This window comes from Salmo salar, chromosome ssa09 (genome assembly GCF_905237065.1).
Source record: "Salmo salar chromosome ssa09, Ssal_v3.1, whole genome shotgun sequence".
In the NCBI taxonomy this organism is placed as follows: Eukaryota; Metazoa; Chordata; class Actinopteri; order Salmoniformes; family Salmonidae; genus Salmo; species Salmo salar.
Genome location: NC_059450.1, coordinates 19,030,283 through 19,056,887, shown reverse-complemented (window position 1 = coordinate 19,056,887; position 26,605 = coordinate 19,030,283). Strand labels below are relative to the sequence as shown.

Below are 26,605 nucleotides of genomic sequence, written 5' to 3'. Positions count from 1 at the left end.
ATAAGCATGTATTGCAATCGTTTTACATATCAATAACAACGTAATGATAAATACAATGCCATTATCAAAAACAAGTAGAAACCGCACACTAGAAACGGCAGGCGACCGACTATCGACCGATTTATCAGTGCAATGCCTTGTGTACAAATCATACTTCTGCAAAGGACAAGCATGTGTATTTTAGATTTTTGTGGTAGGAAACATAAATGTGTCTTTTGCAACCATAGAGTAAGCAAACATCTAGAAATTGGCATTGTAGGTGGCAGGACGTAGCAAGCCAAAAAGTTGTGAAATATGGGCTTCCTCTGCATTCAGCAAAGAAACATGATTGAGTGTGTGTGAGTGAGAATGTGTCTGTGAGTTTGTGGTATTCATAAAGATGGACTGAGCTACTGCTGTTTTTGGGCCAAGGGGAGCCTCACATTTCCTCATCATGTGGCAGTATTCTCTTCTTACTGCCGTCTGTGGGGAAGTACTCTTCAGACAGTAAATAATATCTCTCCCCTCATCACTGCTTCTCAGTGGTGAGAAGGTGAAGAAGAGATCCTTGTCAAAGCAGTAAACTGCTTCCAACGGCTGGGTAGGCTGCTCTTAGCATGAGCCCTGCTGTCCCTCCAGGTCACAGTAAACGTGACCCTGGGCTCTAATAACGCACAACAGAAGAGCTAGATCAGGAAGTCCCTCAGAGAACCACAGGATGTTCAGAGGGCCCCAGGAACACATTCTACGAGAGAGTTTTTTTGGCAGGAGGAGTCTTTCATTTGTTTTTGGACTACAGCAGCGACATCCCCACTGGTTTCCTGTTTTCCTTTGTGAATCAAGTCTTTTCTGCTCTTCAGGGGGCAATAAAAAGACGAAAAAGACACTTTCTGGGAAACCACCTTTCCCTTTTAACACTACTACTAACACTAGAATAAGCCTACTGATGGCATTGGTCTACAAAGCCAGCAGGTGGCAATCTTCTCACCAAACCTCCCACCTGTGTCAATGGGAATGCATAGCCTGAATTCATCAGCTTGGGTTAGGGTTAGTATGCACTGTGTAATGCAGTGTAGAAAACATTCTTTGATAAAGACATCAACTAAGTTTGAGACAGCACGGTTATAATTTGTCAGTGATATATCATATCTGACACAAGCTGTTCAAATTGAGTTCCAAGAAATGTATAAAATCGCAAAACAACAATGTTACATCTTTTTAATAATGTGTTTTTCACAATAACAACAGCCAAAACCACATTTAAGTCTGGTTGCCTCCCATTCAGCTCTTCCCAGAGCAATATCAAGCTGTGATCACACACTATAAATTACCCACCCTACTGAGCATGACATGCAAAGCCAAACTGATTATCAAGTCCTCTTGTCATCAAAAGGACAATGCATTCATATTGCTGATTTTATCAATGTCCCCATCCATTGTTCTTTGGCTATTAGGTTGTCTTTCATTTCCCCCACAGCCTTAGAAGACTAATCCAAATGAGTTTTTTCTGCTCTTAAAGAGAAATGAATACATCTCAGAAAAGGAGAGTTCTAGACAGTAAAAATATGGTTGAGTACTGCATGCAGACAAAATCACAGTGCAGGCTGTGTAGTAACACGTTGATTAGGACTGTGTAGTAGCAGCACCTTGATGCATATTGGATCAAAATGTATTTTGTAACAAAACTAAAAAGACAATATAATAGCCTAATATTTAGGACCTGTAAATACTGTCACCATTCATCAATACAGTGAGGATATTGAAAGGAGATAAATATATATTGGGAGTAGGGTATAAGATAAAGATAAGTGTTTGACTATGGAAAGTCGAAAGTTCATATTTCACAATTTTAAAAAAACAGGAGACACGTCACAAAAACAAAATAACTCGGTCAACCTCTTAGAACTTTGACAGACAGGGTTTTTATTTTAGTTACGCGAGCCAATTTACTTGTTGCCTAAAGAAGCTCTTCACATAGGAAACCACTAAGATTGCTACAGATGCATGTCTTGGCTGAAGCAACAGCGGGCATAATGCACCGTTTCAACGCCACATAATTAAAATAAACAACTTTAGTCGAACTGAGATAAAAACATGAACATGGCATTATGTTCAGAGTCAGACGGGGAGCCTTGCTACTCTGATTGCAACATGACCAGAGTTCACTTCCCAGATATCATCTCCATGAAATGTAAACAAACCTATATCTGTAAACAAATAGTCGTGCTACATTTATGATTGCCGCTGATTTAATAGGTCTAACAAAAATCCTTAAATATGACATCAGATATTATTTTAATATAAAGCATGTTCACATTAAGTCCACTTTGTCATGTCAATAGGTTTAAATGCGTGCCTAAATGAATAGCTTTAACGCTTTATTTTGCTCTTACATTGGACACGCGAGTACATACACCAGCTTTGTTGACAGCTGTTGAGAGTGAGAGCTGTGATTTGTCCATTGCGATGGGTGTTTCCGCATTCGCTGTCAGTGCGAGCGCAACTTGGAAAGGGGACTGTCGCGTCTCTGAAGTAACCGTCTAATCATCCTTTCCCGGGGGACTACCCGTTAAACGGTTGAGATCCACGATGCCCTATGTACTCGTTAGTACTCAGATCCGTCTGGTTAGTATTCCTCTTCTCGTCATGTCATACAGTATGCATGCTTGTAGTTGACGCACGCAATGTTAGACTCAAAATATGTTGTAAAGGCAGGCAATGGCTCTGCAACAATGGAGCCGATTTGACATTTTTCGCTTATTACATTGCAACCTATGTTCTGTTATGCAACAATGTAATATTTGCAAACGTGGAAGCAAAATAAATAAGTCTAACTACAGGGCAGTGTTGTGCCCCAAATTAAAAACACATGTTCGCTGTTCAGTCAAATATATAGGCCTATTTCTGTGCATATTGGGTCAATTGTTTTTGAGATTGTGGATGCCCTGCCATGCATCTGGGCCCTATAAAATCCGCGATGCGGACAGAATCGCAATCACAGAATCCAGACTTATAACTGAATTCAACAATATTCAAAAATGTATTAAAATGTAATTAATCTGCACAAGTTTATTATAAGAAAGACATCAACAGAACGCATCAGTGATTCGTATTTCTTGCAACTTTTTGAAGAGACTGGCATGAAAATGCCCAGTCTGTGGGCACGTTCGAGTGGATCACTCTTATTAATAAGTCACGCCTTTCAAAGTGTATTGCAGGTTTTCACAATTGTACGAATTGTGACTGATGGTCAACGACTGCATGAACTTGCTAAAAATCATGTGATCAAAGGTCCTGTAGTTTTTGATGAAGTCACTGCACTTTATTTGACATCATTTAGCAGATGCTCTTATCCAGAGCGACACAGTAGTGAGTAGTATACATTTTCATACTTGTCGCCCTTGGGAGCCAGACGTGTATAGCCGTAACAGAAGTGTTGGTGAGCACAACCCTGGGGTTGCAAGCGCCATGCTCTACCAACTGAGTTACACGGGACTGCTTCTCACCAACTGCACCTTGCAGCCAGCACCTGCATTGTGGGAGGCACTATATGTCAACACACTTTGCACATTCTAAAGCTACAGGGGGATACAAATGAGTGATATTTCAGACCTCTCTAACCAATTATTTGTGTTCAGTTTGTGAGTCATAAGGTGAATGCAGCCAATTTGTAAGTCGCTTTGGATAAGAGCATCTGCTAAATGACTTAAATGTAAATGTGAGTGTGTGGTATAGAAAAGTTTAGTTCTACATTTCTACACAATGAAAACATGACATTTTTAGAACTTTGTTTGCTTTTTGATTGCATGTTAATGTAGGCCTATAGGGAAGATAGGCCATGGAGATGTTCAAACATATTTTATTAAAGTTCCCTTTCATAAGATTAGCACAGATTTTCTCAGGGACCCACATGGGGCCCTGACACCAAGTTTGGGAGCCACATACTAACCTCTCTGTCTCCTCTGCCTTCTCCTGAATGCATTGCAGCCTGCCTCAGCACTGAGCGCCACATCATTGTTAGAATATAATAGCACAATATATTCCATTTAGCATACACTTTTATCCAAACGCCTACTCTCTGTAAAGAAAAGTTGAGAACTTAGTAGCGTATTTCTTGCTCCTGCTGAGGTAGACCCGTTTAACGTTAGCTTCTTACTTTATCCTTCTAGCTGGCCGGAGTCTTTCAACTTTACGGCAATAAAAGTCTCTGCCGACAGATAGCCACCTGACTGACTCATTCTCCGAGGGTTGTTTTTTGTTTTGTTTGGGGGATGTCTGTAGGCACGGCAGTCGGCAGGACGGTTTTAAAATGGCCTTTTGTCCAGCATCTCTCAAACACTGCCAGCAGCGTCTCTAGTTGTCTACTTGAGCCGCCTCCGAGTTGGGGTAGTTCGTTTCATGTCTCCGGCCCTCGGCCTGTACCGCGAGAGGTTAACCGCCTGCGTCCTCCAAACATAACGAGCTACCCACTGTTAATGATTCTAGTCGTTCGAAGAGGCTGGCACAATTAGAAGTCAGTCAGATCAAGAATATAAGCGTTCTGAGCTTGGGAGCAATATTTAAAATGTTGACCCGTAATTGATTTTCTTTATTGTGTACAAAATCTATTTGTATTCTTCTTTTTTGGGGGGTGAGGTTGCAAAAATTAGAGGTCCGGACCTCGGTGTCCTCATATGTAGTTACGGCCATGTTCATAAATATCTAATTAATGAACGAAATATCATGAAAATGTATTGAGGCTGATGCAGGTGAGCTGGGATACAAAGGGATCCTCAGACCAACAAGGACATCTCTCTTTAGTATGTCTGCCACACTGAATGCTGTAAAAAAGAGACATAGTGGCAATAATGTACAGTTGAAGTTGGAAGTTTACATACACCTTAGCCAAATACATTTAAACTCATTTTTTTTCACAATTCCTGACATTCAATCATAGTAAAAATTCCCTGTTTAAGGTCAGTTAGGATCACCACTTTATTTTAAGAATGTGAAATGTCAGAATAATAGTAGAGAATGATTTATTTCAGCTTTTATTTCTTTCATCACATTCCCAGTGGGTCAGAAGTTTACATACACTCAATTAGTGTTTGATAGCATTTCCTTTAAATTGTTTAACTTGGGTCAAACGTTTCGGGTAGCCTTCCACAAGCTTCAGGTTTGTAGGCCTCCTTGCTCACACACACTTTTTCAGTTCGGCCCACAGATTTTCTATAGGATTGAAGTCAGGACTTTGTGATGGCCACCTTGACTTTGTTGTCCTTAAGCCATTTTTCCACAACTTTGGAAGTATGCTTGGGGGTCATTGTCCATTTGGAAGACCCAGTTGCGACCAAGCTTTAACTTCCTGAACGATGTGTTGAGATGTTGCTTCAATATATGCACATAATCTTCCTTCCTCATGATGCAATCGATTTTGTGAAGTGCACCAGTCCCTTCTGCAGCAAAGCACCCCCACAACATGATGCTGCCACCCCCCTCCCTGCTTCCCGGTTGGGATGGTGTTCTTCGGCTTGCCTCATCCTTTTCCCTCCAAACATAATGATGGTCATTATGGACAAACAGTTCTATTTTTGTTTCATCAGACCAGAGTACACTTCTCCAAAAAGTACAATCTTTGTCCCCATGTGCAGTTGCAAACCGTAGTCTGGCTTTTTTATGGCTGTTTTGGAGCAGTGGTTTCTTCCTTGCTGAGCGGCCTTTCTGGTTATGTCGATATAGGACTCGTTTTACTGTGGATATAGATACTTTTGTACCTGTTTCCTCCAGCATCTTCACAAGGTTCTTAGCTGTTCTGGGATTGATTTGCACTTTTCGCACCAAAGTACGTTCATCTCTAGGAGACAGAACGCGTCTCCTTCCTGAGCGGTATGACGGCTGCATGGCCCCATGGTGTTTATAATTGCATACTATTGTTTGTACAGATGAACGTGGTACCTTCAGGCGTTTGGAAATTGCTCCCAAGGATGAATCAGACTTGTGGAGATCTATCTTTTTCTGAAGTCTTGGCTGATTTCTTTTGATTTTCCCATGATGTCAGTCAAACAAAGAGGCACTGAGTTTGAAGGTAGGCCTTGAAATACATCCACAGGTACACCTCCAATTGACTCAAATGTCAATTAGCCTATCAGAAGCTTCTAAAGCCATGACATAATTTTCTGTAATTTTCCAAACTGTTTAAAGGCACAGTCAACTTAGTGTATGTAAACTTCTGACCCATTGGAATTGTGATACAGTGAATTATAAGTGAAAACAATTCTGTAAACAATTGTTTGAAAAATTACTTGTGTCATGCACAAAGTAGATGTCCTAACCGACTTGCCAAAACTATAGTTTGTTAACAAGAAATGTGGAGTGGTTGAAAAACTAGTTTTAATTACTCCAACCTAAGTGTATGTAAACTTCTCACTACAACTGTAGGTGTTGTTTTTCAGGAGACTGGGCCAACCATGGTAGGCGATGAATACTCTGATCCAGCCATAATGAACTACCTGGGAGCCAGGAAAACCACCATGCTGGGGAACAATTTGTGAGTGTTCAGTATGTCACTAGTGACATCAAATCTTGTTGGTCACATACACTTATTTAGCAATGTTATTGCGGGTGTAGCGAAATCCATCCTTACTGTGTCAGGAAATGGCTCTTACTTTCATAGCCCAACATCATGACAAACCTTTGAGCCAGTCACAGAGCCATGGAACAATGGTGTAGCAGTGAAAGTTCAGTTGTACCAGAGCAGAAAGGAGACTGCCGTTCTTTAGTTTGGGAACAGACCAACAGAACACAGAACAAGGAAATGTTGTCGTTGCGGATCTGCCACAAGTGTTTTTGGGAAATTAACCAAAGGTGTTGAGGGAATAATCACAAAAACAAAATCCTGTCTCTGAGTCCTCCTGCGTGTGTTAGCACTCCAGACGACAGAGTTTACAATGAGTTTTACAGGTCGTGAAAAACAACGCTTTGTGCCTCTTGCAGCTCGGAGTACCACGTGGACGACTCTCCGCGGTTGGTGTTGGATAAGCTGGAGAAGATTGGCTTCCGTGTGGTGACCATGACTGGCGTGGGACAGACGCTGGTGTGGTGCATGTACAAGGAGACAGACTGCATAACCTGACCGGTGGTCAGTGTGAGTGTGTCCTCCTGGGCCACGAGGTTGTGGTTGTAGTGTCCTCCGTCCAACGAGGGGCCACAGAGAAAACCTATACTATACATATTACATTACAAATCAAGGCGGAGGATTCTATACATTCATTCTGCTACTGTTCTCTCAGTGATGTAATGGTTCTTTCTACCTTCTAGTCATTTTTGAGCAAGGGGAGCAAAGTACAGAATTTGACATAAAGGATCTTAATTGAGTGAATTTGTATAATGACGCTACTTGTCAAACATTTGTTGTCCCTTTCAGACGCACTCCAATGTTTTGGAGCAGCTACCAAATAGATATGTGAGTAGTGGCTTGTTCATAATCTAGCATACCAATGGGTTTACAGACTTCAGGGAAATAGAGGACAATGTACATTCCAGAAAGAATTACAGCTCAAATGACCAAGATTCATTTTACCCGAGTAGAGAGTATAGTTCATGTCATTGCAACTATCTGGAACTGAACCTGAATGTCAAGTGTGAGATTAATCAGTTTCAAAGTTTATCTTACTTTGCCTTTAGGCCAAGCAAATATTTACCTTTTACTTTTACCAGTCTATAAACATTCCTTTATCCTGACTACATCATGGCACACATCTATTCCATTAGATTAGAGCTATTGATGTGGTTCTTGTCATTGGTAATATAGATTAATGAGATGCATGTGAGGCAATTATAATAAAAAGGTGACTATTATTTGATGTCATTTGTATCCGATTTGTTCCGAGGCACGTCTCAACTCTCAAGGAGGTAGAGTATACTAAAAGGACAGGTTGGAAATCTGATCTCCCCATCTGCCATCTGTCAGTAGAATATGGTTAGCGTTACATTTGATGGATAAATCAGATACTTTCTTTCCTAAGAAAACAGTAAGAACAGTGCCTTCTCGCCTCAAGCCCAGGAGAAATCTGCAGCGTTTAGGTGGTTTCTGAGACTCAAAGTGGGCCAGTCAAAGCTCAGTACACAGGGCGAAGTTAGAGTCAGGTTGTGTCCTGTGAGTGTGACGAGTGCTGCAGGAGGCCTGTCCGAGGCCTGGCGGAGAGAGACAGTGTGAGCCAGCCCTTCTGCTGCTGGGTGGTTTCATTAGAGGCTCACTTGCAGCTCCTGCGGCTAACCCCAGATCACTGAGCCTTCACCAGGCCTGCTGCCTCTGCTGTGACTTGGCCACCATATAACTATCAAAAGGGTCGCTAATTTCTCCATGCGGGCGTGACTGTGACAGTTCCAGGTTCCGCTGGCGTCTGAGGAGCTGCCAGTTTCCACACGGACAGAGAATCCTAGGAAGAGGAGAGAATGCTGTGAAGATGCCGCCGGGGGCTCCTCCTGTTGATTGGATGGACTTTGTTGGGACGCTGTGTCTTCCCGTTTAATTTGCATGCAGCACAGTCTGCTGGCACAGGGCACGGTCGGGATGTGTTTCTGGAAGGGGAACTGTAATTGTATTTCCTCTGTTGTAATTTGGACAATGAATGTTTGGGCTTTTTTTCTCTCCGGGATATGAAAGGCGGGATATGAAAGGCAGACCGTCAAATGCATAAACAGAACCATCTGATGAGCGTATATTGCAGTAGGAGAGGAGGGGGACAGAGCAGCGTAGGGACCAGATGGCTCACACCACACCGTGCCACACCACAGCTGGTTGTTGTGTAAGAGAGTTGCGGCAGGCCGGGAGTGCCGGGAAGATAGATCACTGGGATGGACCGACCGCCTGGCTCCTAAATAACACGATGACAGGAGGAAACGCCACAACCCCACAAATTGAGACACCATTACGCCATAGTCCCCCGAAGGACAACAAAATAAATATATTTTGTATTTGGGATGTTCCACGGAGAGAGGAGACCGTTACCAAAGCCTGTTTCCCCATCAGAGTGACCACAGTCTGGCTCAGTGTGACAGGTCCCTGACCAGAGCTCCCAGCAGTAGCCTGTCAAATCAGGAGACCTCTTCCTCCATGAGCAACTCCTTTAACAGCCTCTATTGGGAAACTCATCTGAAATTGGAACCGCAACAAATCAGAAGAGAGCAACTTAGTGCAATGGTCATGACACTATGAGCATATTGTTCATGAATGCCATTGATGTACAGAAATGATATTATTGATTTTAGGGACTGAAGTTGGTTTCACTGCCTTAGGTGGGCCAACCAGTCATCCAATGACCTCTTCAGTGTTCAGGTACTTTCGAGGAACTTATGTATTTACTATAGCACAACCCCTAAACATGTGACAAATGAAACATAAGGGTAAATCAAACTTAGAGTAAGCATTTTTTGAATACTAAATACAACAGTACAGTTTACAGCCTTGAAGTTGTACAGTACTGTACTGCCTCTGTAAATTGGTGCAAAGCCTTAGATATAGAAAATCCAAGGAACAATCATCATAACCACCGCTGCTATAAGGGCCTCCAGAGTCACGTGAGCCCACAAGCATTCCCATAAAACCTGCCTACAGTACTACCACTTCAATCCAGGCCAATTGCCGATTAAACATGGAATAGCCATGACTTTCCCATCTTCTGATCACATGATCGTGGTTTGGACTGTTGGAAGACTCAACTAATTTCAGACACACATACTGCATTTAACAAAAATGAACGTCTTCAAATTGCATTCAAGGGAAACGACTCGGTCTCTTGGCTGCAAAGATATGGTAATGAAAGAACGTTTCACAGTTAAAGATAGAGTGATAGTGACATGGTTGCAGCATTTAGATCTGGTGTAGTTGTGTTGGATGGACCAACTCTTTGGGGTCTTTTGAAATACGTTACGATAACACCACTTCATAGTATAAATCTTGTTCCCCTGTTTGTCTTAGAAGAAGTTTGGATGAAAAAGTACACTGGTTGAGATTACATTACAGTAGTAGCTGGTAACGTATAATATAAAATATGCCATTTAGCAGACGCTTTTACCCAAAGTGACCTAGTCCTGCGTGCGTACATTTTACATATGGGTGGCCCCGAGATTCGAACCCCCCAGCCCTGGCAGTGCAAGCACCATGCTCTACCAACGGAGCCGTACCGGTAGTAATTCAGTGAATGACAAACGAGAAAAAACACATTCTGTAAAGGAGATGTTTATTCAACAGACAATTCATAATAAAAACTACAAGATGTGCTTTATGAAACTAAAGCATCAGGTGTGTAGTAGAGTTGGGTTGTGGCTGGGCAGAGCTGGACTGGGGCCAGGATTCATTGAAAGGCTTGTTAAAGCGCTGTGCCCTGCACTACCGACAATGTGCCTTTTAAAAGGCAATTTCCCAGACGTTCGCAGATGTCGGCTCAAATGGAAATGACCTTTAAAATGTCAAGCACTGTGCGCTTATAGACAACACACCTTGGATTGAATCCCAGCCTGGGCCTGGTACTAAGCTGCATTCTCCTCGTCCTCTCTCTGCATCTCATCTATAAGTCTCTGTCTCTCTGCTGCCTGTCTCATCTTCATCAGCACCACGCTCTCGTAGTCCCGCTCGCTGCTCAGGGCGCCCTGCAGGGGAAGACAGACACAGGGACAGGTTAACACAGGGACAGGCAGGTTGACGAAGGACAGGTACAAAGATTTTACAACCAGTGATCCTTACCATGGTCTTTTAAAAGGCTTTACTTCAGTTACCAGTGTAGAACGTTCAAAATGAAGAACAAACCATCTGCTAAGCCGTTGCATTAATAATGGGATAACACGGGTAAAGAGTGCAAATGCAAAAATACAATGTTACATAAGTGGAGCAAATGATAACACTGTCTGTCACTGCTGCTGTCGGTGTATCTGTCTGTTGTCACGACCAGAGAGAGGAGAGAACCGCTTCAGACATACAGAGTGCAAAGCATTAAGAACGCCTTCCTAATATTAATGTCCCCTTTTTCCCTCAGAACAGCCTCAATTCATCAGGGCATGGACTCTATAAAGGTGTCAAAAGCGTTCAACAGGGATGCTGGCCCATGTTGACTCCAATGCTTCCCACAGTTGTCAAGTTGGCTGGATGTCCTTTGGGTGGTGGACCATTCTTGATACACATGGGAAACTGTTGAGTGTGAAAAACCCAGCTGGGTTGCAGTTCTTGACACAAACTGGTGCGCCTGGAACCTACTACCATACCCCTTTCAAAGGCATTTCAATATTTTGTCTTGCCCATACACCTTGTGAACAGCACACATACACAATCCATGTCTCAATTGTCTCAAGGCTTAAAAATCCTTCTTTAACCTGCCTCCTCCCCTTCATCTACACTAATTGAAGTGGATTTAACAAGTGACATTAATAAGGGATCATAGTTTACACCTGGTCAGTCAATGTCATGGAAAGAGCAGGTGTTCCTAATCTTTTGTACACTCAGTTTACATCCGAGTCTCAGTTACAAATAGGATGACAGCGTGTTAGCATGCATTCGACGGGCCGGAGGAACTACGACAAAATAATTCCCTGCCCGAGGTCAGTAAGCCCAAAATGAGGGCTGGGATGCTGCCTGCCTGCGTGGTCGTGGTTTTCCTTGTATGATTGCTTTGAAGGGCCGGGGTGGGAGAGCTGCACAGGGATTCCCTTACTGAGGGAAATTAGAGAGGCCAGAGTGAGCCAGCCACCGGCTAATGGCTAATCAGCCGGGCTGGAACAGACGCAGGCTAGCCTCAGCTAAGCCTGCACTCCAGCCCTGTACGGTCATACACACAGAGAGAGAAAGAGAGACACACACACGGTACCGGTATTCCTTGTATGCAGTCTCGTTATTGTTGTTTTATTGTGTTACCATTTACTTTTTTTTGGTTCATTTTCTTCATTTTTAACTCTGCATTTTTGGGAAAGGGCTTGTAAGTAAGCATTTCATGGTCAAGTCTACACCTGTTGTATTTGGCGCATGCGACAAATAACATTTGATTTGATTTTTTAGATTTGACACAGAGACACGCATACGGAGACACATACACACGTACACTGTCACAGAGAAGCCTAGGCTGCACAGTCAGTACTAGGTGCCGACACACTTTAAAAAACACAAAAGCATGCAAAGACATACTCTTATGCATGTATACACACAGTCAGTCACACACACTGCCCCTAATCCTGACATGGACGGGGAAGGAGGCTCAGTGTCCACAGAATAAACCTTTGTTTTATAGGATTAGATCGAGGAAGTCTGCTGTGCCAAGGAAGTATCTCCTTAAGACCGTGAGGGGAGAGTAGAGAGGGAGTGTGTGTGGATGTGTGAGAGAGTGGGAGACAGAAGTGAAAGTGGGAGACAGAAGAGAAAGGGGGAGAGAAACAAAGTGAAATGAGAGGAAGAGAATGAGGGAGGGTCAGAGAGTGGCTCGGCGAGGTAAACCATCTGGAAGAGATCACTGGGACTCCAGCATCCACCCATGTGTGCGAGAGAGAGGAAAGAAGATAGGAGAGGAGGGATGGTGTGCGGATGCAGGCTCCCTCGCTCTGCTGTTGGATAGAGGGCTGTGATTATCATTCCAGTAATGTGAGCTCAAGTCCTTGACTAACATGTAACTATGAAATACCACGCAAGCTCAATTAACTGTTGCATCTTCAATTAAACAAAACAAAGGGTGTAACTGTGGGCCGGAGGAAATGCAGTCCCCCTCTTCCACCTCTACTCCACACTGACCTCTACTGGCCACTCTCTGAAATGCTCATGTAAAAAAACAGCCTATATGACAGAGTGGTCTCCATTGATTTCCCATGTATGGTGAATAGAGATTCTAGTAGTTCACTTCCCATGTAGAGGTGAGCTCAGAACACAAACAGGTGTCTATGAGTGGTGTGGTGCACTTCTCCTCTAGCTGAGAGCTGTTTCCTTGCTTGGGGACTTACACTCAACGTACATGTTTAGCCTGTGCATCACACTAACCAAACACTTGGGGAGATGTGTTTGTATGTACAAGTGTGTGTGTGGGCCAGAGGGATTCTAGGGAAACCGCAGAAGACAAACAATAGGACCCACAACAAAGCCAGGAGAAGAGGACAGGGCCAGCACAGAGATAGGATGACAAACACACACACACTGCCCCGGTCCTCGTTTGCTTGCTTAGGCCGGACTTATAGCGCTGTTGTCACTCACGGTCCAGGCCTCCCAACAGCACCCCGCAACACACCTGACCCCAGGCCAGCCGTGACATCACCATACAGCAGGCAGAGCTGTGAGTTAGGGTGCTCCCCTGGAAGCGGCAGGCCATGCTGCAGGTGGCCAGGCAGTGTGTTCCTCCCACAGACAGATGGGATCAAGAGATCGGCTCTACATTAGACCCACCGGTCTCTCTCTCTGTGTGTGTGTGCTTGAGTTACACATCTCTCACTTTTGTTGATGAGAAAGGAGAACAAAAAGTGGTATCTGATCTGGCAGACGATCACAGGACTGATCTGAAAACATAGCATCGTCTAAGGGTATTCATTCCTTTGACTTACTGCAGGGTAGAAATGAGGGTTATCAAGAGAAAGAGACTCATTTTCTCCCCCTCCTAAATCTCTCTCTCTCCAGCTCATGACAGATGTGTGCCTCCCGGGCTGTGATGACCTGATGATGTCATTAAAAGGCCCAATGCAGCCGTTTCTATATCAAATCATTTCTAGCTATCAATTAAATACCTTATTGTAATAGATTTCCATTAAAATGGGGAAAAATTGCTTTTTCGCAAACAACAATTCTCAAGCAGGAATTTTGCTAGGACTGTCTGGGAGTAGTCTGAGTGGGGTGGGTAAAACTGAAACTACTAAAGCTGGGGCCATACTTGTGAACACAAGCAAGCATTTTAAGTTAAATGGGTTATCACACACAAAATGCATATCAACCAATGAAAAGTGTCAAATTTACTTGCATGTGACATAATGCTAAATTGTATCTGGTCCCATCAGATAACATGGCACACGTTAGCCTTATGCTAACCTCATCAGGTGGTACTGATTATATCCTTGCACTAGAGGGATATTTTAAACCTACAAATTCAAGGTTTAGTTCTGTTGATCTGTAATAAAATGTTGTGTGCCAATACTGCACTGAGGTATCCTTGACTAGGCTACTACTACGTTAGACAACATTTTCTCATATATGACAAAATCCCATGTTTTGGTTTATCAGTTTCACACACATCCATGTGCTTTTATTGAAAAATATAAATGAGGTCCTTACAACATGCAAGTTTATCACACATCAAATAACAATCTAAAAAAAGAACCTTAAGGATTTGTCAAATAGCAGTCATGTAGGCTATCATCGTCATCATCGCTTCTTGGTGGCACCACTGCTAATGCGGTTAACTCACAATTGATAGTGCACTTTAACCCCTGGTAGCAAGCTTTTTTGTTGAGGAAAACAACTTCACTGCCGGTCCTTGATGCTCGATTAAAAACATGTGTGACGAAGTGTATGATTATAATAATGCATGGCCTATAAACCGTTGTAGCCCTACATTTAGGTGTACACGTCCATGTATCATAGCCTGTGCATTATGATTATTAGGTAATAGCAGTGCGTTTGTGTGCATATCAAAAGGTGGAAAAAAACTAACATCTGTGGCAATTACGTGGACTAGGCACTTTACACGGAGAGCAATTTGACCAGTCAATCAAATATACTTTGATGATAGTTGCTTTGATGATCAGAACATGCTGTTGGACATCATGAAAAAGTGCTGGAACACATCCAACTAATTCGACTATTTGAATTGGTTGATGCACTTGTGCCAGGATATAATCTGTGCCACCTGTTGAAGTTGGTACAAGTTAGCCCTATACTATGTTATCTGATGGGAACAGCTACAATTTAGCGTTCGGTCACATGCAAGTAAATCAACGCTTTTCATTGGATGATATGCATTTTGTGCGGGAGAACCCATTTGACTTTAAATGTTTGCTTATATTCACAAGTACGGCCCCGCTGTTATTGGCAAAGGTTTGGAACTCGTTGTTATTGGTCTATTCACCAATTTACCACATAGTGATGTCACCATGGAAAGCTGAAACTCCCAGCTATGCAAACCTTCTGATTAAAAGGTAATTTGTAGATTGTATTTTCAAAATCAGCAACTATCTGATAGTATAGCTGATACAATTTTTTTTTAAATCACACTTTTACAGTGTTAGTTTCATCAGCTGTTGTACGATATAAAACACAGGGAAACTGCATTTTGACAGCACTGCGTCATGGCCATGAGACGGAGCTTGTCTGCCTCCTTAACTGGCAGTCCAGAAACAGACTGGAAGCCATCAGCCCTCATTAGCCTAAAGAGAGAGATCACGAGGAGAGATGTGCGTTTGTGTACAGCGTTGATAAACATAGAAGTCTTTGAATGATTTGGACAAGACTAAAAAGAGACTTGAAGCCATCACCTCCTTTCAGAACATTCTGATCAACATCGCCTCGCTTCAGTTTGCTTTGATTTCCCTCTCCCCAAGATCCACTGTAAACAATGAGACACATCCTGCTCCAAGGTGTCTGAGACAAATAGGTCAAACAGACTGCTCCTCCTATAGACTACGGTACTTCTACCACAGAACTACCAAACCATAGTGGTTGTACAGGTAAATTACTGCTAGGTCTAGATGTGGATTTCATCCTTAAAACAATAAAAACTGTACAGTACATACATATAGTATTTCAAAAAATGTCATTAAATGAACACAAAGGTGTAAGATTTGTTGAATTTCTGCCAAGTTGGTCTCTTTCTGGCCATGCTGTGGTTCAGGATAAAATGTTCTACTTGCACTGCAGTCTGGTGAAACTAATCAAGGGGCCATTTCTCTGCAGTGCATGTGTGTGCGTGAGTGTATGCATGTGTGTCAGTGGGCTATGGACCCGGTGATTTATGAGAGCCAAATACTTATGAAGAGATCATTAGGGGTGTGTGTGATATGTGCGAGTGTGTGCCCAGGCGCTCCTGCATAGTCAAACAAACACACACTGGGCAGGAGGATCGCATATGCCACAGTCAAACTGCGATTCCTCATAAGAGTAAATTCACACTTTATAAATGGGAGAAGATCAATCATCATCATCATTATTTTTGAGAACAGACATAACACAAAAGGAATCCAGGTCTATAGACATACTTTGTAATGATGGAGCAAATACTAGATCATAATACTGCAGTAACCTCTACAGAAATGGGCCCCAAGTCTACTTCCTGTGTTATTCAGTTAAGGCCACAATCAGAAGTGAACACCTAGTTTCTTAATGCCATTCACAGAGTTTAGGGAAAGGTCTGTTTCCCTCTAAAGAAAAGCTAAGCTATAGAAATACGAACATACTGTATTCATGTACGCTGAAGCAAAATATTAAACACAACATGCAACAATTTCAAAGATTTTACTGAGTTACAGCTTATATAAAGAAAATCTGTGAAATGAAATACATTTCATTAGGCCCTAATCTATGGATTGCACATGACTAGGAATACAGATGCGCATCTGTTAGTCACAGATACCTTAAAAAAAGGTAGGGGTGTGGATCAGAAAACCAGTCAGTATCATTCAAAATGGCACCGATAGACATGGTCGCCTGGTTTCTGGCTTCCAAGCAATGTTCCAGTATTTTTTTGTTGTGTGTTATTTCTCACATTATTAGCTCAGAACGTTCTTTAGATTGTTACATACAGACGGAAATAACTTTTGGATATCAGAGCAGTGGTAACTCACCAGCATTTCGACCAGAAATACAACTTTCCTGAATTGGATCCTTTGTTCGTACCCCACAAGGTGATTCCACTTATCCCAGAGGCTGCTCCAAGACGCCGCTGGCGGGAAGAAGTATTTGGAGTGGACTTTTAGTCAGACTCAGGAGGAATGCAAACCATCCACCGCTTCCGAGTATATTACGCACTAATGTTCAGACCCTGGGCAATAAAGTAGACAAGCTCAGAGAGAGGATCTCCTTCCAGAGAGACGTCAGGGACTGTAACATACTCTGTTTCACGGAATCATGGCTCTCGTCGGATATACTGTCCCCGTCCATACAGCCAGCTGGGTTCTCAGTACAAGAATAAAGAACTCACCAGGAAAAAGAAAGATGGAGGTGTATGTTTCATGATTAACTACTCATGATGCGATTGTGGTAATGTACAGGAATTCAAGTAATTTTGTTCACCCGACCTAGAATACCTCAATCAAATGCCGACCGCATTACCTCCCGAGAGAACTCTTTGGTCGTCGTCACATTCGTGTATATTCCCCATCAAGCAGATACCACGACGGCTCTCAAAGAACTACACAGGACTTTGTGAAAACTGGAAACCGCATATCCTGAGACCACATTTATTGTAGCTGGGGACTTTAACAAAGCAAATCTGAGGAAAACGCTATTGAAGTTTTACCAACACGCTACTCACACATCAAAAATTCTCGACCATTGCTACTCTCCCTTCCGGGATGGCTACAAGGGCTTCACCTGCCCTCCCGTCGACAAATCAGATCACGCCTCCATTCTGCTCCTCCCTTCCTATAGGCTGAAACTCAAACAGGAAGTACCCGTGACTGTTCAACCCTGGTCTGACCAATCGGAATCCATGCTTCAAGATTGTTTTGATCATGCAGACTGGGATATGTTCCGAGGACTGTAAGCTCTCGTTCTCCGTGGCCAACATGAGTAAGACATTTAAGCGTGTTAACCCTCACAAGGCTGCCAGCCCAGATGGCATCCCTAGCCATGTCTTCAGAGCATGCGCAGACCAGCTGGCTGGAGTGTTAACAGACATTCAATCTCTCCCAATCCCAGTTTGCTGTCCCCACTTGCTTCAAGATGTCCACCATTGTTCCTGCACACAAGAAAGCGACGCTAACTGAACTAAATGACTATCGTCCCGTAGCACTCAAATATGTCATCATGAAGTGCTTTGAGAGGCTAGCTGAGGATCATAATCACCTTCACCTTACCCAATACCCTAGACTCACTGCAATTTGCATACTGCCCCAATAGATCCATGGATGACACAATCACCATCGCACAGCACACTGCCCTATCCCATTTGATCAAGAGAAATACCTACACTACATGACCAACTGTATGTGGACACCTGCTCGTCAAACATTTCATTCCAAAATCATGGGCAATAATATGGAGATGGAGTTGGTCCCCCCTTTGCTGCTAAAACAGCCACCACTCTTCTGGGAAGCCTTTCCACAAGATGTTGGAACTTTGCTGCCACAAAAGCATTAGTGAGGTCGGGCACTGATGTTTGGCGATTAGACCTGACTCGCAGTCAGCGTTCCAATTCATCCCAAAGGTGTTCGATGGGGTTGAGGTCAGGGCTCTGTGCAGGCCAGTCAAGTTCTTCCACACCGATCTCAACAAGCCATTTCTGTATGGACCTCGCTTTGTGCATGGGGTCATTGTCATCCCCAAACTGTTGCCACAAAGTTGGAAGCACAGAATAGTCTAGAATGTCATTGTATGCTGTAGCGTTAATATTTCCCTTCACTGGAACTATGGGACCTAGCCCGAACAATGAAAAACAGCACCAGACCATTATTCCTACTCAACCAAACTTTACAGTTGGCACTATGCATTCGGGCAGGTAGCGTTCTCCTGGCATCCGCCAAACCCAGATTTGTCCGTCGGACTGCCAGATGGTGAAGTGTGATTCATCACTCCAGAGAACACGTTTCCACTGCTCCAGAGTCCAATGGTGGCGAGCTTTACACCACTCCAGCAGTCGCTTGGCATTGGCATGGTGATCTTAGGCTTCTGTGCGACTGCTCGGCCATGGAAATTAAGTTCCCGACAAACAGTTATTGTGCTGATGTTGCTTCCAAAGAAACTTTGGAACTCGGTAGTGAGTGTTGCAACCGAGAACAGACCACTTTTTAGCGCTTCAGCACTCGGCGGCCCCGTTCTGTGAGCTTGTGTGGCCTACCACTTCGCGGCTGAGCCGTTTCCACTTCACAACAACAGCACTTACAGTTGACCGGGGCAGCTCTAGCATGGCAGAATTTTGACGAACTGACTAGTTGGAAAGGTGGCATCCTATGACGGTGCCATGTTAAAAGTCACTGAGCGCTTCAATAAGGCCATTCTATTGCCAATGTTAGTCTTTGGAGATTGCATGGCTGCGTGCTCAATTTCATACACTTGTCAGCAACGGGTGTGGCTGAAATAGCCGAATCCACTCATTTAAAGAGCCCACATACTTTTGAATATATAGTGTATATAAGAATGCTGTTCATTGACTACAGCTCAGCCTTCAACACCATAGTACCCACCAAGCTCATCATTAAGCTTGGGGCCCTGGGCCGGAAACCTGCCCTGTGCAACTAGGTCTGGACTTCCTGACGGGCCGACCAAAGGTGGTAAAGGTAGGCAACACCACCTCCACTACGCTGATCCTCAACACAAAGGCCCCACAAGGGTTTGTGCTCAGCCCCCTCCTGTACTCCCTGTTCACCAATGACTGCATGGCCACACACGTCTCCAACTCAATCATCAAGTTTGCAGATGACAACAGCGGTAGGCCTGATTACCAACAATGATGAGACAGCCTACAGGGAGGAGGTGAGGACCCTGGCAGAGTGGTGCCAGGAAAATAACCTCTTCCTCAACAAAATGAAAGAGTCGATCATGGACTTCAGGAGACAGCAGAGGGAGCACGCCCCATCCACATCAAAAAGCTTCAAGTTCCTCGGCGTACACATCACTGAATCTGAAATGGTCCACCCAACAGACAGTGTGGTGAAGGCGCAATAGCGCCTCTTCATGCTCAGGAGGCTGAAGAAATTAGTCTTGGCCCCACAAACTTTTACAGATGCACCATTGAGAGCATCCTGTCGGGCTGTATCACCGCCTGGTACGGTAACTGCACCATACGCAACTGCAGGGCACTCCAGAGGGTGGTGTGGTCTGCTCAGCTCATCACCTGGGGCACATTGTCTGCCCTCCAGGACATCTACAGCACCCGGTGTCACAAGAAGGCCAAGAAGATCATCAAGGACCTCAGCCACCAAGCCACGACCTGTTAACCCCGTTACCATCCACAAGGCAAGATCAGTACAGGTGCATCAAAGCTGGGACCAAGCAACTGAAAAACAGTTTCTATCTCGGCCATCGGACTGTTAAATAGTCACCACAAGCCAGCCTCTGCCCAGTACCCTGCCCTGAACTTTAGTCACTGCCGCTAGCTGGCTACCACCTGATTACTCAACCCTGCACCTTAGAGGCTGCTGACTATGTACATAGACATGGAACACTGGTCACTTTAATAAGGTTTACATACTTTATAAAAAATGTATATACTGTATTCTAGTCAAGGACTATCCTATTTAACATTTTTTGTACCTATACTATTGTATCCTACGTATTCTTGAGATATACTACATATTCTATCCATCTACTGTCAATATACAGTACCAGTCAACAGTTTGGACACACCCACTCATTCAAGGGTTTTCTTTATTTTTACTATTTTCTACATTGTAGAATAATAGTGAAGACATCAAAACTATGAAATAACACATATGGAATCATGTAGTAACCAAAAAAACTGTAAAACAAATCAAAATATATTTTATATGAGATTCTTCAAATAGCCACCCTTTGCCTTGATGACAGCTTTGCACACCAAATAAGGGGATATATATATATATATACTGCTCAAAAAAATAAAGGGAACACTTAAACAACAATGTAACTCCAAGTCAATCACACTTCTGTGAAATCAAACTGTCCACTTAGGAAGCAACACTGATTGACAATAAATTTCACATGCTGTTGTGCAAATTTAATAGACAACAGGTGGAAATTATAGGCAATTAGCAAGACACCCCCAATAAAGGAGTGGTTTTGCAGGTGGTAAGCACAGACCACTTCTCATTTCCTATGCTTCTTGGCTGATGTTTTGGTCACTTTTGAATGCTGGCGGTGCTTTCACTCTAGTGGAAGCATGAGACAGAGTCTACAACACACACAAGTGGCTCAGGTAGTGCAGCTCATCCAGGATGGCACATCAATGCGAGCTGTGGCAAGAAGGTTTGCTGTGTCTGTCAGCGTAGTGTCCAGAGCATGGAGGCTCTACCAGGAGACAGGCCAGCACATCAGGAGATGTGGAGGAGGCCGTAGGAGGGCAACAACCCAGCAGCAGGACCGCTACCTCCGCCTTTGTGCAAGGAGGAGCACTGCCAGAGTCCTGCAAAATGACCTCCAGCAGGCCACAAATGTGCATGTGTCTGCTCAAACGGTCAGAAACAGACTCCATGAGGGTGGTATGAGGGCCCGACGTCCACAGGTGGGGGTTGTGCTTACAGCCCAACACCGTGCAGGACGTTTGGCATTTGCCAGAGAACACCAAGATTGGCAAATTCGCCACTGGCGCCCTGTGCTCTTCACAGATGAAAGCAGGTTCACACTGAGTACGTGACAGACGTGACAGTCTGGAGACGCCGTGGAGAACGTTCTGCTGCCTGCAACATCCTCCAGCATGACCGGTTTGGCGGTGGGTCAGTCATGGTGTGGGGTGGCATTTCTTTGGGGGGCCGCACAGCCCTCCATGTGCTCGCCAGAGGTAGCCTGACTGCCATTAGGTACCGAGATGAGATCCTCAGACCCCTTGTGAGACCATATGCTGGTGCGGTTGGCCCTGGGTTCCTCCTAATGCAAGACAATGCTAGACCTCATGTGGCTGGAGTGTGTCAGCAGTTCCTGCAAGAGGAAGGCATTGATGCTATGGACTGGCCCGCCCGTTCCCCAGACCTGAATCCAGTTGAGCACATCTGGGACATCATGTCTCGCTCCATCCACCAACGCCACGTTGCACCACAGACTGTCCAGGAGTTGGCGGATGCTTTAGTCCAGGTCTGGGAGGAGATCCCTCAGGAGACCATCCGCCACCTCATCAGGAGCATGCCCAGGCGTTGTAGGGAAGTCATACAGGCACGTGGAGGCCACACACACTACTGAGCCTAATTTTGACTTGTTTTAAGGACATTACATCAAAGTTGGATCACCCTGTAGTGTGGTTTTCCACTTTAAATTTGAGTGTGACTCCAAATCCAGACCTCCATGGGTTGATAAATTGGATTTCCATTGATTATTTTTGTGTGATTTTGTTGTCAGCACATTCAACTATGTAAAGAAAAAAGTATTTAATAAGATTATTTCATTCATTCAGATCTAGGATGTGTTATTTTAGTGTTCCCTTTATTTTTTGGAGCAGTATATATATATATATATATATATATATATATATATATATATATATATATATATATATATACCATATATATACACACACACACACACACACACACAGTATTCAGAAAGTATGCAGACCCCTTGACTTCTCACGTTACAGCCTTATTCTAAAATGTCATCAATCTACACACAATACCCCATAATGACAAAGCGAAAACCATTTAGACATTTTTGCACATTTAAAAACAAAACTACCTTACAAAACTACCTTAAGTATTCAGACCCTTTGCTATGAGACTTGAAATTGAGTTTCCATTGATCATCCTTGAGATGTTTCTACAACTTCATTGGAGTCCACCTGTGGTAAATTCAATTGATTGGACAGGATTTAGAAAGGCACACAGTTGACAGTGCATGTAAGAGCAAAAATCAAGCCTTGAGGTCAAAGTAACTCTCCGTAGAGCTTCGAGACAGGATTGTGTCAAGACACAGATCTGGAGAAGTTGACCAAAAAAATGTCTGCATCATTTTAGGTCCCCATCATTCTTAAATGGAAGAAGTTTGGAACCACCAAGACTCTTCCTAGAGCTGGCTGCCTGGCTAAACTGAGCAATCGAGGGAGAAGGGGCTTGGTCAGGGAGGTGACCAATAACCCGATGGTCACTCTGACAGAGCTCCAGAGTCCCTCAGTGGAGATGGGAGAACCTTCCAGAAGGACAACCATCTCTGCAGCACTCCAGCAATCAGGCCTTTTATTGTAGAGAGGCCAGACAGAAACCACTCCTCCGTAAGAGGCACATGACAGCCCGCTTGGAGTTTGCCAAAAGGTATCTAAAGGACTCTCAGACCATGAGAAACAAGATTCTAGTCTGATGAAACCAAGATTTAGCTTTAACGCCAAGCGTCATATCTGGAAGAAACCTGGCACCATCCCTACAGTGAAGCATGGTGGTAGCAGCATCATGCTGTGGGGATGTTTTTCAGCGGCAGTGAATGGGAGACTAGTCAGGATCGAGGGAAAGATGAACGGAGCAAAGTACAAAAGAGATCCTTGACGAAAACCTGCTCCAGAGCGCTCAGGACCTCAGACTTGGGTGACGGTTCACCTTCCAACAGGACAACGACCCTAAGCACACAGCCAAGACAACGCCCTTGTGTGGACATCCAGAGCCAGAGACCTGAAAATAGCTGTGCAGCGACACTCCCCATCCAACATGACAGGGCTTGAGAGGATCTGCAGAGAAGAATGGGAGAAACTCCCCAAATACAAGTGTGCCAAGCTTTAAGCGCCATACCCAAGAAGACTTGAGGATGTATTACTGTGTGTGTGTGTGTGTGTGTGTGTGTCTGTGTGTCTATGTGTCTATGGTGTATGTGTGTATGTATGTATGTATGTATGCATGCATGTATACACACACACACACACACACACACACACACACACACATATATATATATATATATATATATATATATATACACACACACACACAGCTTGTCCTAATATTTCTATACTGAACAAAAATAAAAACGCAACCATTTCAACAATTTAACTGAGTTAGAGTTCATGTAAAGGAAAAAAAGTCAACTGAAATAAATTCATTAGGCCATAATCTGTAGGTTTCACATGACTGGGCAGGGGCGCAGCCATGGGTGGGCCCGGTAGGGCATAGGCCCACCGACTGGGGAGCCAGGCCAAGCCAATCAGAAGGAGCTTTTCCCCCACAAAAGGGCTTTATTACAGACAGAAATACTCCTGTGTCATCAGCTGTCCGGGTGGCTGGTCTCACACGATCCTGCAGGTGAAGAAGCTGGATATGGTCATGGGCTAGTGTGGTTACATGTGGTCTATGGTTGTGAAGCTGGTTGGACGTACTGCCAAATTCTCTAAAATGACATTGGAGGCGGCATATGGTAGAGAGATTAATGTAAAATTCTCTGGCAACAGTTCTGGTGGACATTCCTGCAGTCAGCATGGCAATTGCAAGCTCCCTCAACTTGAGACATCTGTGGCATCGTGTTGTGTGACAAAACTACACATTTTAGAGTGGCCTTTTATTGTCCCAAGCACAAGGTGCAGCTGTGTAATGATCATGCCGTTTAATCAGCTTCTTGATATGCCACACCTGTCAGGTGGATGGATTACCTTGGCAAAGGAGAAACGCTCACTATCAGGGATGAAAACAAATTTGTGCACAACATTTGAGAGAAATTAGCTTTTTGTGCAGATGTAACATTTTTGGGATCTTTTATTTCAGCTCATGAAACATGGAACCAATCTTTACATGTTGCGTTAATATTTTTGTTCAGTGTAATAACGGCTGGAATGTAGCGAGCAGAAAAAAATGGACTTCTCTGAATGAGGTTTTACAGTTTTGACAGGGCCAAACCACACAATCACAAACATGATTGACGATGAATGTAAAAATAGCAACTAAGACTTACAGGAGCAGCAGGTGACAACTGACTGAGTAAGCTGTGTGCAGGTGTTTGTAGGCTACATGTAGAGGTCTTGGTGTCTGGTTGAAAGCTCTGGTCAGTGAGGTAGATTAGTGTAAAGGAAAAGCCAGTCAGCACTGGGTTCAGGGGGCGAGGGGAGGGGGTATAAAAGGCTGGATTTGAGCCTACTGGATCGAGAGAGTGCCTTTGGAAACCCTTAAAGGAAAGCAAATAAACAAAATGAAAGAGAAATGGAAGTTGAGACGTGAACTCCCTGTGTTCTGGCATTTCTCTGTATGATGGATGTGTTGGGGGTTCATATAACTGATAGATGGGGGAGACGGCTGTTCAGCTATGTAATAATATTCAACAATACATCTTTGTAATACCAGAATTATGTATTTCACATCAGGGCGTTCTGGGAACGGCCCTCTGATTGCAACATAATTTTTATTAAAACACTGGGGCCACAGACCCAGCAATAATGTAGTTTAAACCCTCAATATTCCCCAAAAAGAAAGTGAACCAAAGGTTAAAGTTGAAATACACAAATGAAACAATGTGCTAATTTCTACTGTGCGTGCATGCGTCTGAACAAGCTGGTGTTTTGTGTGTGTGTCTGGTGTAGGGCCTGAGGAGAGGTCTGTACTGCTGCTTCTAACATGTGTAACAGTTCTTTATCTGCCTAATGTGCTGCACAAACAGCAACTGGAATGCAGCCCTCCACACACTGTTTATTTCAGAGCCCAGACGTTCAAAGATACCAAAATATCAAACCCTTAATTTAAAAATTACAAATAATTCAGTGCCAGGAGACACAAGGAAGTAAACATTCTCAGACTTCCCTGACCTCCCACGTCCAGCGAGAACACCTCTGGTCTGCTAGTCTACAAACACAGCAATTAAACATTACTTCTACAAATCACACAGTGGGGAAGAAGTCCGTGTGTTCCTTCCAATCAAAACAATACACAAGAACTTGAAATGAATCAAACGGTGTGTTTCATCAGAGGGCCTAACATCCGTTACCTCTCTTATCTGTTATGATCCCCCAGGCAAAAGGTCTGGGGGGGAGGGGGGAAGAAGACCACACTATAACATCAAGACAACAAGAGCACTTCGTCATGTCACGCAATCAAACGTCTCCAGAGACAGAGGTATATCGATTCAGACAGGTGAGTTTCAGTTGGCGCTCTGCCACAAGGCTCATCACCGTCTGTCTGACTGACTGACTCATCATTGTAGAGAGACAGTGACGACACTGGCTCTCTCACTGTCGAATGACGGATTTCACTTGTTGATGGACATTCACAACACTGGTTTGCGTCCAATGTTTCAGTCCGGTACAGATCATCATACACCACCAGGGTCACGACCGAACCTCTGTGTTTTCCATGTGAGTGGAAACATCTTACAACAGCAAAAAACTACTGTCTGTTTTCCACAAGACAAGAACACACAACAAAAGGCCAAATGAATATTCTACAAAAACCTCAATTTGGGTTTCTAGAGCCAGTCAAAGAAATCAGTATCTGGAAGCACTTTTTCATGCAACAAAAACAAGCAGCATCCTAGGCTTGAGGGAGAACATAGTCGGCCCAGACAGACCACAGTACCAGCACTGCCCTGAGACGGGAGGAGAGAGGAAGGCAATCAGACACCTACTCTGCTCCTACGGTCAGGGTCCAGGGCCAAAGTAAATCACCCCAGATTCTGGACAACATACTGTACCAACACAAACATGGGAGTAAGCCCACCTCGAACCCCTGGTCAAATAGGCCCTGTGTGACCACATCACCACAAACAACACACGCTATCCCCTCCCCTGACTGTCTGCTAGCATGAAGAGATTGCTTCCCAACAAAACAAAATAGTGTGGATGGGGTGAGGTGGATAGTCTGACTGACACCAGCTCTCGAAAGCTTTTCCTTGCTGTGT

General features: G+C 43.9%; 2 protein-coding genes across 3 annotated transcripts in view; one reads left to right on the top strand and one right to left on the bottom strand.

Moving 5' to 3' along the window:
• Positions 1–2,315: 2,315 nt before the first annotated feature.
• LOC106610850 (GTP cyclohydrolase 1 feedback regulatory protein) lies at positions 2,316–7,815 on the top strand. The gene is made up of 3 exons (XM_014210482.2): positions 2,316–2,604; positions 6,411–6,505; positions 6,952–7,815. Exons 1-3 carry the CDS (start codon positions 2,569–2,571, stop codon positions 7,088–7,090), a joined length of 270 nt encoding a protein of 89 aa, XP_014065957.1. The 5' UTR covers positions 2,316–2,568; the 3' UTR covers positions 7,091–7,815.
• A 2,367-nt stretch (positions 7,816–10,182) lies between these two features.
• djc17 (DnaJ homolog subfamily C member 17) overlaps positions 10,183–26,605 on the bottom strand; it is a 53,932-nt gene continuing 37,509 nt past the window's right edge. Inside the window, exon 10 of one of the 2 annotated variants that reach the window (XM_045723305.1) lies at positions 10,183–10,608. In XM_045723305.1, coding sequence (XP_045579261.1) covers positions 10,489–10,608 — 120 coding nt within the window. In that variant the 3' untranslated portion in view covers positions 10,183–10,488. 2 annotated transcript variants of the gene reach the window in all.